The sequence below is a fragment of the Gymnoscopelus microlampas genome (genome assembly GCF_963454915.1).
Source record: "Gymnoscopelus microlampas genome assembly, chromosome: 20".
Classification (NCBI taxonomy): domain Eukaryota; kingdom Metazoa; phylum Chordata; class Actinopteri; order Myctophiformes; family Myctophidae; genus Gymnoscopelus; species Gymnoscopelus microlampas.
The window spans coordinates 29,467,289-29,479,608 of record NC_139957.1 but is presented as its reverse complement, the minus strand read 5'-3'; the positions used below and the strand labels follow the sequence as shown (position 1 = coordinate 29,479,608).

The 12,320-nt window shown below is 42.2% G+C and overlaps 1 protein-coding gene across 1 annotated transcript in view; it reads right to left on the bottom strand.

The window, feature by feature from the left end:
- ltk (leukocyte receptor tyrosine kinase) overlaps nucleotides 1-12,320 on the bottom strand; it is an 87,750-nt gene that overhangs the window by 52,999 nt on the left and 22,431 nt on the right. The window contains 3 exon segments of the mRNA XM_084045745.1: nucleotides 989-1,220; nucleotides 2,988-3,143; nucleotides 10,082-10,180. Of these exon segments, the coding sequence (XP_083901871.1) occupies nucleotides 989-1,220; nucleotides 2,988-3,143; nucleotides 10,082-10,180 (487 nt within the window).

Below are 12,320 nucleotides of genomic sequence, written 5' to 3'. Positions count from 1 at the left end.
TTAGCCCATTTACAAGCTCAGAATGTGTCGCAGCACAACGTGTAGATTGTAGATCTATTTGAGCGCTTTGTAGATCTAAATAAATTAGGCTTGTGTTGTGCTTGAGTCCTTGAAGGGCTAATGACCACTTAAAAAAACCCTCCATATCCTGTATCTACTAACGGTACCGTACATTAACTGTAGTACATACATAGTGTACTGTACGGCCAAAAGAGATCACCTACTATAGCCATTAACCTTGTCATGGCAAGAAGAATCTTATCGCTACATAAACAGCCTTTCCATCAGAAATATCATGTAATTCCTAAACAAACAGTCCTGTAGAAGCCTTGTGAATACACTCAGCCACAACTGAGCTTTAGAAATGGGGTTAGGCTGGACGGATGAAACCAGCCTACCGGTATTTTTTACTGTGACTGAAGTAAAAACCTCTCTCATAACAGAATTGCATGCTGCATTACCTAACAGTCACTAACAAAGACATACAACCTTATTGCATTCGGTCATCCATCCTGCTCCTGTCATAACCAATTATACATTCATTTCCAGGGTGCACATACAAGCAAGCTTTTAGCTGGTCTGGAGATGGCAGTGCTTTAGCATAAGATCAATACTAAGGACATGTCCGCAACAACGGACACTCAATGGAGAGCTGTCAACTTTGGTCTGACATGGTAGAGATTGGACCATCAAAGATTGGCAGCTGTGATGGCTTCATAGATTCGACAGCACTATCATCAGTGTTGTGTAAATTCAATGTTTTATATATAAATACACAAACAAAGAAATAAAAGTACAAAATGTTACTATCACACAAAAACGTAGTGGACCCCCTGTAGTAACTCTGAGGACCCCATAGAGGTCCCTGACCCCGTGTTGAAGACCCATGATTTAAAAGGTATTTTTTTTTATGTTCTGATAGGCCTACAGTATGTCAACCTTTACTCAGACACTGTATTCCGACAAAAGAGAAGATGTAAGTGCTGACCTGGCGCTCTCTTGTCTCTTGTGGTTGAGAAGCACAGAGGTAAGAGCTGGAGCTGACAGGACGGGTTTGACCAGGAGGGTAAGGTTTCCGACCGCCGGGCCGGCCTCATAGAGAGCCAGCTGCAGGTGGCACAGCTCACCGCTGCCTGGCAGCACCGGGCTGGTAAGCTGGTACTCATAGCTCCCAGAGCGCTGGGCGGCAGAGGAGGAGGGGGCTAGAAGCAGGAAATGACCTTTGGGGGATGGAGCAAAAAGAAGAAAGAAAAAAGATTGTCATTCCTTGTCAAAGTGCCCATGAATTGAATAATAAAGTGTTTCTCAAACTTTTGTAATTTCAAAGACCCCCATAACTCTGAGAGTGAACGAATGGAACCAAGAGGACCCGCAAGGTCCACTTCGTTCCATTTGTTCATTCTCAGAGTTACAGACCAGGAAGGGTCCATTTGGAACCCCCTCAAGGAAACATAAGTTTTTTTTTCTTTTTTTTAATTTAAATTTAGAGTAGCCAATTCCTTTTTAACCCTTTTTCTCCCCAATTTAGTCGTTATACTGTACCAATTAATTCCTCCCCACAGACATTTCTGTGTTGTCACTGCTGTCGTATCCTACTGAAGCCCCAGCCGGTAGGAGTACGTGCAATGACCGATATCACCCTCCCTGCCCGGCTTCCCTCCCCCGAACACGGGCCAATTGTGTTTGTGTAGACGCTCGACAAAGCCGGTTGCACCACGGTGGATTCGAACCCACAACCTCCGTGGTGGTGGACAGTGACTTTACCACTGTGCCACCCGAGCGCCTCTCAAGGAATCATAAGATAAGATAAGAGATAAGATAAAACAAGACCTTCATTGATCCCGCGAGGGAAATTCAGTCGCCAAAGACAGTACAGCAGTTGAAAATACAGATTGCAGGGCAAGAAAAAAAATACAGTATGATGGATACTAAACTAAAGATACTGCATGATGGAAAGACATCACAGTCAAAGCAACACCATCAGTAAGTTAGCAAAAAATTATGAATAAAATATGCAACATACATTATACAACACTATACACCCTCAGCTGTGCTTGCATAATGCAAGGCAAAGGAAAATACAAGAGGACGTACAGTAAGCATGTCTAATAGTGTCCATATACGGGTCCCTGGACCCCACTTTGAGAACCACTGGAACAATAGCATCCAACACGCTCAACACACTAACCACACGGACCCTACTGCAGCATCCCTATTCTGGAAGAACATTTGGCACACACCGATTTACAAGCTCACAACGTGTTGCATTGCGACACAATTTGAGCTTTTAGATTAAAGGAGGGGGCCAAGTATAGAGAGCCCTGGGGGACCCCGGCCAACTAATTATATACAGTGGGGCTTAAGTGGTTAAGTCAAGTCAGTTTGATTTGTATAGCACATTTCATACAAAGTAAATAAAACAACACATAAATATGTACAAACACCCTCCCACCCACTTACATACAATAGAATAAAGCACAATATAAACCCCAAACCTCACATTCACAACATCAAGAGATGGTCATTCAATGCACATGTCAGAGCCGATCATTTACTATATCTGAGAATGTGTTATTATAACCCACTTGCTGAAGGAACTGTATGAATTCTGTATGGAACTGTCAAACCCGTACGCAGTAAAATCCTCAACTTTAATTTATCCGTTTGTAACTAAGTTAAACGAACACTCAGGATTTTAGTGTTTATACTATATCTGAGAACAACAAGTTATTATAACCCCCTTGCAGTACAATGTAAAGGGCCACTGGTATAGGGCTGTTCGTATTGAGAATTATAACCATACCTATAATAATATTTTAAGTCAAGTGAACGGCATAGTTATCGTTATAGTTATAGTGCTCAGTGTGAGTGGACCTTAAGTTATTATACAACCCCCTTACAGAACAAACTATTGAACTGTGAATCCTGTGCATGCCTGTCAGAAACACACAGTATGAACTATGAAGTGCATTTACGTGCACTCTTACCGTCAGGTGTTCCCTCTGACTGGTCAGTGGCAGGCATCACCCCGGCAGTCTGGCTGCCTGCTCCGCGTTGCCACGGAGACGCGATCGACCAGTCCCTTTGAGTGGTGTCATTTGACATAGTCCAGGAGCAGGGAGATTCAAAATCACAGGAGGTGACTGCATGGAACGCAGACAGACAGAGACAAAGGAGTTTTCACTTTACTTAATTATCCCTGAAACTAAGTATGATACTGTACAATTATAGCTATACTATAACTATTGCTAATAATGATTAGTAATAATAATATTGTGCTTCTTTGATCAGTTTGGTGGGGTCATCTTTTAACACATACAGAATGATCCACAAGTGTGTTCTGATGTTTCAGAACACACAGAAGTATAGCACCCAAAAAAAGGTCCGTCATAACAGCATATTTTCCACACAATTAACCAGGGAACAAACAACAAGACGATCCTCAAATGAGCTCTGGAGTGATGGCTGGGAATCTGGGACTCTGTGTTTATTTGAGCGCATCCACAACAAGCTGTGGTGTATTTATTTATTTATTTAGGTATGCAAATGCTGTTTTTCAGTATCGTGTTTGCTACAGATGGAAAATAAATTACAATACATACTGTACCAGGACTGTTTTTTATACACTATGTATTACCACCATCACTATGTATGTGCTAAACACAAATGAGTGAATGAAATGGCTAATTCCAGTTGGTCATTAACATAGGAACACAATGGAAACAAGCCATCAAGGCTTTTTTGTGTTTAGCTTTATTGCATACAGCAGGGGTCTTCAACGTTTTCAGGCCAGTGACCCCCTAGCTGAGAGAGAGAATATAGAGGGGGCTCTATATCTTATCACTCAAACAGAGAGCGTCTCCTTTCAAACCCCAATGGTTCTAATCAGCCCCCCGCCCACAGGAGTGGCCCAATTCTCTCACAACTTGCTACAAAAATCCCTCATGAAAAACTATATAATCTCCTACCTTTCATTTTCAACCTTCACATGTGTCTCCTTCTCTAATAATCAAAAAGTGCTATATATTTCATCTCGCAATTTACTTCCGGATGGTTCGTTTTGCACTTTTTTGGCCACATCGGTCACGGGAAAGAAATAAGCGCTGCCGTGGTCTATGGAAACGAGCCCAAAAGTGCACCCAAATAAGCCCAAAATCGCTTATACAAACAGTCAGACCTGGCAACGCAGCCTACGCCAATCATGCGTGAGAGATCTACAAGCTATGGGGCAGAGACGCCACCGTATCTTAGCAACAACTACAGCGCTCACTCTCATTGGTCGTGTCACGCTAAGAGCAGTCTCCAGACAATGGCATCGCAGACAGCTTGCTGTTACTGCTGTAGCCATCACAGTTAGTCCCAGCGACGACGGACAGGGCGCTGTGATAGCTGCCATGTCGCTAACGCTAACGTGGTTGTCATGCCTGCAGCGGCTGTGCAATCACTTTGTCAACAATGCACGTTCGTGTGGTGAATGTCAATATTGCTGCTCAGTTAGTCCATTGTAGATGGTGTATGTTTGTGTGTGTCTTCTGGAGAACTATGTAGCTCCACAGCAACTACAGTAACTAACGTAATGGCAGGACCGCCCCGTGCAACGCATGTTAGGCTGCATTATGGTCATGTAGTAATTTCAGATAATTTCGCTCCGATTACAGCAGTGCTTATCAACCCTTTCACGCCGCCCCCCCCCCCCCCCCCCCCCCCCCTCTGTTTGACTCCGTTCCACAAGTACATATTGTGAAAATAGCCGATCTACAAGCTCAAAACGCCTCACGTTGAGAGGCTTTGTAAGCTTGTAGATCGGCTATTTTCTACATGACTGCCTCTTTCTTACATTCTTTGACAATGTGGCCCATGTTTTCATAGTATAGTTTGTTGACTACTTTTGTTGCAGAAATGCTCATTTCCTTTACTTTCCTTTTTTTATTGTCTCCGCCAGGCCGAAAGGCATGGCGCAAGACTATGTTTCACCCCCTGTCCGTCCGTCTGTGATAGCTAATCTCTCACATCGTTGACTTGATCGCAGCAAAATAACAGCCCGATGAGTCAGTGAGAGCTGGATAAACGAGGTAAAATGTGTCAAAAGGAGTCTGTACGGCTGTCGATAAATGAACACATGACGTCGGTGGGAGAGGAGATATTGTGTCTTTTGGACAAACAGCAGTGTCGTGCTGATGTTTGTTGTGTGAAGCAGCTTAATGTCAGAGTGTTTGTGTTGGAGCGCCTCAGTGCGGCTGCAGAGTTCATGTGCAACCTCTTCCAGAGAGAGACAGAGACACTAGAAACTCTGCTGGGGAAAAAAAACACTGCTGGGCATTGACTTTCATATGGACATTGATCTACACACTGCAGGTATATCTGCTACACACACAACATCAAACTACACACTGCAGGTATGATGCAGCGTTTGCATTACAGCCAGCATGCCAGCGTAGTTCCCATATGCTTTCAAGGTGGGCTAAACCATATGGACCCCATGTCAGCAATGTCAGCGGCATCCACTTCAGTCCCAACTGCGATGCCCATGCAGGCTATAAGTAGCTTCTACCTGGCCCTTAGGTGGGCCCCAACTACCCATGTTTATGTGGGACCAAGGCGGGTCCTACCTGGGTTTGCCCATGCAGGCTTTAACTGGGTTCTACCTGGGCCCTAGGTGTACCCTAACCAACCACAGTGCAGTGCCCATCGCTCCAATTGTTGTGACGTCAGGGCTCTCAATACTGCACATTGGTGGAGGAGGAGGGGCCGCAGGGCGACCGCACACATCGCTGAACCAATGGTAGCCCACGGATGTTTCCTCTGGGGATTTACAATCTGCCCCTCTATGCCACATATCATCCGCACTACAGGGTCTTCACTGACCGAGCCACGGCCCCACTGACCCTCATGACGCTACGCCACTTATGTGAGTTGCCAAGTGGCCGCGGGCGCTACGTGGGCGTGGCCGCGGGCTAGACGCGAGCCCCCGCGTAGCGGGGGCGAGCTTCTAGTTGTATACAATTGTGTTTCAGATAAAAACATTTATTTTTACTTAGTCTGCTCTTTTTTCCTCTACACCTAGCCTCTTTGCCAAAAATAGCCGATCTACAAGCTCTCAACGCCTCGCAGTGCGAGGCGTTGAGAGCTTGTAGATCGGCTATTTTCGGCTAATGTTCCCCTCAGAAAAGGAATTCTAGGGTACCGTTCAAGTGGTTAATGTACAAAAACTAAATCTTATCACACAAAGATTTGGCAGACCCCCTATAGTAGCTCTGAGGACCCCCTAGGGGTCCCGGACCCCCTGTTGAAGACCCCTGGCATACAGTACATCTGTACTTTTTGCAAACTGTTATAAAAGTATTCAATAAATCAAAACAGAGCACAGATGAAGAACATTTGGACATTAGTAGCTACAACCCCAGTTCTACATTACTTTAAATGAAAGAATGAAAGGGGCGTCTGGGTGGCGCAGGCGTGAAGCTCCTGCCCAGCACCGCGGAGACGTTTTGAATCCTTCATGGTGCATCTGGCTATGTTGGTCGAGGCGCCTGAGGCCCGTTCAGCAGGGAATGGAACTGGGATGGATAGCATGTTCCTCCACACGCGTTATGTCCTAAGTGAAACTTCTCACTGTCAGCTGTAAAGAAGCAGCTGGCGAGGAGATACGTTGTCTACACCCTCCCCAAAATTGTAAATGGTGCATATAAGACCAACAGTGACAGGGTTCAGCAGTGACAGGGAACATTATGGGGGGGAAAAGTATAAAGAAGAAAACAATTATAAATAAATCATAGAATAAATCTCAAACCTTATCTCAAACCATATTTATTTATTTTTCCAAAAAAAAAAGACAAAACAAAAATTGCGCTTACATAATTCTCAAACTCTGCACAAATTTCCCTCAAATCTCCCCATAAATGTAGGGTAGCAGCAGGCATGATTACATAGCAGATCTAAGTCATCCCTAATCATGGCTAACAAAGGAACAAATCATCTGAAAGAGAAAACAGCTGTTATGATTATAAGGAATTGAAGGGGCGGGGGGGGGGGGGGGGGGGCGGGTGGAAGAAACAGAAAAGAAAACACAGGGTACAGTAATCCTCAGTGTTAAAACGGCAATCCTTATTTTAATAATAATAATAATGATCATTATTATTATTATTATTATTTTATCTTGTATCTTTATAGTAAACAATTAAAAAATGATAACAACAGCAGTGGTTGGAGGTGGTCTCCCTCCTCTGAGAAATGTAGACCCAGATACTGTATAGGACACCTTACACTCCTACCTGACACCTGACACAAGCAGTACTGCCTGAAGGCAATATCTACCCCTGGCCAAATGGGGATTCCCTCTTGAAAGAAATGTAGTCTCCCACGCTGGGTGTGACAAAACACGTACGAACTGCAGCTTTAATTCAGCTCAGTCAGTGTTAGTTGAGAATTGAACAAATGTTACCAAATGGACCCCAAAATGGTCCTTTTACCAAATTTTACCCACTCAGTTACAAATTAATAAATTAACACAGCTGATTGATTGACTATTTTTTTAGGTCAAGGAGAAATAAGAGATAAAAAGGGAAAAAATGGATAGGAGAAAGATGTTTAAAGGAGATGGAGGATGCTTGTGATGCATCATGTGATGCTGGTGTCGGAGAGGAAATGACCGCTAACGAGCCACATGGCACAGAGAAAAGCCCTCCGGGGCACACAGGAGAGAGGAAAACCCCCAGACCCTTTGACCGTAAGGTCAGACATTATTAAATCAGTCCTTTGCTGAAAATCCACATGTTTTATGTTTTCCTGTCATAAATAAGCTGAAAAAGGAGCTTTCTCCTCTGATCGCAGATGACGCAAGAATGAAGCAGGCTATTTACAGTATTTTGTCACTGCCAAACTGCTTTGGTAGAGGTTTGGGTTGTGTAGCTATGATGTAACTCCAAATATTGGAGAGATATTTTCAATAGCTGCTCTTTTGATTTAAAAACAAAGCAGATTCTGCCAATAAGTAACAGTACAAAACCCAGCATCGTTTTTAGTTCTTGTTCATTGTACTATGTATTATACTATTTGAAGGACTGGACCTGCGGATCCAGTTCTGATCTTCTTCCTAATTCAAATAGCAAAATCAACATGAAGTTGACATTTTTATTTGAACTAGCCCTTCACCTCCACCAAAAGAAAAAAGAAAAGCTGTGCCATTAAAACCGGGGAAGCATCTGTGTCATTTTAGATTTTAGCTATATATATATATAACATACATTTTTCGGAAAACTCTTAGTATTTAGAACAGTGGTTTAAAAACATCTGCCATTTTTCACAACAGTATGTGCTTACGCGTTTCGGTGAGTGGAGCTGTGTGTGGCCTTCGGATCAATTTAACAACAGTATTGTTTTTATTCAACTTTAACAAAGACAGAGAGAGAGAAAGAGAGAAAGAGAAAAAAAGAGAAATAGAGAAAGAGAGAAAGAGAAAAAAATGAAAGACTATAAAAGGACACACAAAAATACAAAAAAGGAGAAAGAAAGAAAGAAATAGAAAAGAAAAGCTAACACAACTGCACAGCCTGTACATTTTACACACATAAATCATTGCATTAATTTGCCTATGGTACATTCACCAGATCAGATCGTTTATGAATGGGTCCCATGCATGTTTCAGAGAATTTCTTGTCTGAGTTGGATCTATGAAATTGTATTCTCTCCCTCTGTATGATTACAATCATTTCATTAAGCCATTTTTAAAAACAGGGAGCAGAGGGTGACTTTCAGTCCAGTACAATAATTTTCTTGGCTGCAACCATTCCAAGCATCAAAGCCTTTTGGTCTTCAGACGTGATAACATTATTGAATCCAGTTTCTTAGCAGAAACTACAATTGGCAGATTCTGGAACAGATATAGAAATCTTGGAAGGGCCCCCATCTTAATGGCAGTCCTCTAATTCTCAATATTTATTTTTATTTTCTCTCCAAAATTCACTTTGAATAGAGTTTGGGGTTTCTAGATATTTTAAGTCCTAAATAAGTGAAGTGATCATCTACTAAATTACATGGCAATGATGTAATGAAATCTGGGTCCATATTATGATAAATATGTCCAGTTAATTGTGTAGCCAGAAAGTTTGCAAAACAATTCAGTGTAACTTAACCCATTCAATCTGGGAACGCTTACTGTGTCATTTTAGATTTTAGCAATAACCATTATTTTATACTTTGGCTATTCAAAAATAGCAGATATACAAGCTCATACTGTAGCTCTATGAGGGTGGGTCCCTGGAACAAACCCGGTGCCGCGCTATGAGCTTGTAGAACTGTTATTTTTGAATAGCCAAAGTATAAAATAATGTTTATAGCTCAAATCTAAAATGACACAGATGCGTTCCCGGATTGAATGGGTTAAAGTGACCTTGAGCAAGACAAACTGCTCCTGATGAGCAGGTTGGTGCCTTGCGAGGTCGTCGGTGTGTGAATGGATTGATTGTACTCAATTCGTGAGTGGAGTGTGAAGGGGTGAATGTAATGCACATTGCAAATTGGTTTATATAAATGCACCATTTACCATTTACCCTTTACTGGGGTGACTCATTCCTTAATACTATCAAAGCAATGTCAAATAACAATAGATAGATAGGTCCTTCAGTTCTGTTTTGAGTAGTATTTCTTACTCTTTTATTCTTTTAACCCATCCAGTCTTTTTTTCTTCCTCTTATTCCTTCTCCCTCATTTTCCTCAGTCAGTCTAATTTCATTTAAATTCAATGTTCAAGGTTCTAGATTTTTACTGTTACATGCACAATACACCTGTGGCAACATTGCAGGCAGTCACATCCTTGCACTTAGAGCCTCCTCAACAATAATAAAACAAATAGGCGCTTGGGTGGCGCAGTGATAAAGTGCCTGCCCACCTGTCTGTGTGTGTGTGTGTGTGTGTGTGTGTGTGTGTGTGTGTGTGTGTGTGTGTGTGTGTGTGTGTGTGTGTGTGTGTGTGTGTGTGTGTGTGTGTGTGTGTGTGTGTGTGTGTGTGTGTGTGTGTGTGTGTGTGTGTGTGTGTGTGCGTGTGCGTGTGTGTGTGTGTGTCTGTGCATGTGTGCAAACCTTACTTTGGCCATCATGCTCCGAGTCTGACTGATGAGGCAACAAATGATCAGAAAAGTTCTCCTCCAGAAATCTGTCCAAAAGAGCATGGCTGGTGCTGCAGACTGCAGGTCAGAGAGAGACGGGGGGGAGAGAGAGAGAGGGGTAGGGAGATACAGAAAATGGTTAGTTGTTTCACTTATCGATGGAAAAAGAGCTTGCCATTGCTTTTTCAAGCCGCAGCACTTAGGCTAAATTAGAGAGAGCAAAGTGATTGAGGCACAGTCAATGACAGCATGCGGTATCGCCACTAGTTATGAGTCACGATAGACAGCCACTGTACAGTAGCTGGGAATTCACTGCCCTTGAACTGTGGACTCCGATATGCATATTACATATGTATGAAATTATTGCGGGTAAGGAGAGCTGGGAGCCCTTTCGAAGGAGATGAGTAAAGCTTAAGTTATATATACTCTGTAGTACAACAGAGCTGCAATGGAGTTGCTTGCCAAAGAGAATGGATACCGGTATTCAAGCTTTAAAATCTGTTATTTTCAGCAAGCAGCTCTGTCGTGCAATGTACTGTGGTATAAACGAAGCTTATGTACCCACACATCAAATCGTCATTTCAAAGTCCCTTTCTTTTTGGGAAGGTAATGGTAAGCATGATTTTACAGCATCCACAGCATCCTCATATCCCTGAATGAACCTTATATCTGCAGAGAGCCATTATGTTGAGAATACCACAACACACAACACAGTTTAAACAATACTTTAACTTGTCCTGTTCTGTATTTCCCCTGATGTCTGTGACAGGCTTTTATCCGTTGGCGTGACAACACCATGCTGACTATTTGTTGCAGCAGATAGAGAGATCAGCCATTATCCATGGTGCATCTGTGCCCTCTCCCCCATGAGTATCTGTCAGCTGGCCTTATTAGTAGCTTATTGCCCGTGTAAGTGCCATTATTAGATGACCAGCTGTCGATGTCAGATTTCTGGGGTTCTTTGATTTCCTGCACTCTAACAGCCTTGGGCTTATTATCACAGTTTAGTGACCCACTTCCAAAGGTCAGTGGAAATTAGCGCAATGACAGTATGAAAAACATCAACTTGGCAAAGAGATTAATTGCAGTGGCTGGTTTAATCCAATTTCATTTCATTTATGAACAAAGTTACTGGAAGCTGACCATACACAGACACACCAAACAAAAATAAAGTGAAGTGGAATTGGCTTTGTTTTGGGGGTGGACATGGAACACATGGCCATCAGTCACTAGCCTTAGGGAGGGTGAGAGGACCCCTTCATGCTCACCAGACACAACGGCAGAGATGATGATATCACAGGGGGTCATCGTAACTTAACCCCGTGCAACAATGACATTAGTGTTAGCTAATGCCTCTGAGGCAGTGTCACGTTGGTCAACCAGCACTAATGAAATTATTAGCAGGGACACTTTATTAAAAGCAGACGGTGATGAAAATGGGGAGTTGTGCTGAAGAATGACGGAGCAGCCATTCATTGGTAATAAATAGAACACAAAATAGCTATGCATAGATGGCTGAATATGGAAACCGTAAAAATGACATTGAGACAAAACAACGAGAGCCAAGTAGACTATTATTAGCTTAAAGTACCAAAATAGTTTATTTGGAACACCCCCCAAAGAAGAAGAAACCCCCCCCCCCCCCCTTGCCCCCTGCTAAATGCATCTTTTGATATTCTGTAATTCTGATAGACTTCATTTAAACAAAACCATACATACAACAAATATGACATTCTGTACTATAATAATAATAATAATAACAATAATAATAATAATAATAATAATAATAATAATAATAATAATAATAATAATAATAATAATAATAATAATAATAATAATAAGGGTAATAATAATAATAATAATAATAATATAGATAATATAGATAATATAGATAATAATACATCTTATGTATATATAGCACTTTTATTGGTATGATGCTTTACAAAAAAACAAAACAAATAGAATGAATGATAGAGGAAGTGAGCTGACTCATCACTAGCCAATGCTGCATCACTGATTGAGGCCCAGCTCGCTGGCTGTGTTGACTTTGTGCTTTGAAAACATCTTGGCTCTGAAAGCTGCCCGTACATATCTAGAAAACTGCAGCTGACCACGGGAGCAGTATTCTAGGCTGTGGGCCAATGCTGGCTGTACTCTAGAGTCTAGACTTGTCACAGTCTGTCTCTTTCTGTCATCTGCCTCTCTGTCTCTGTTGATC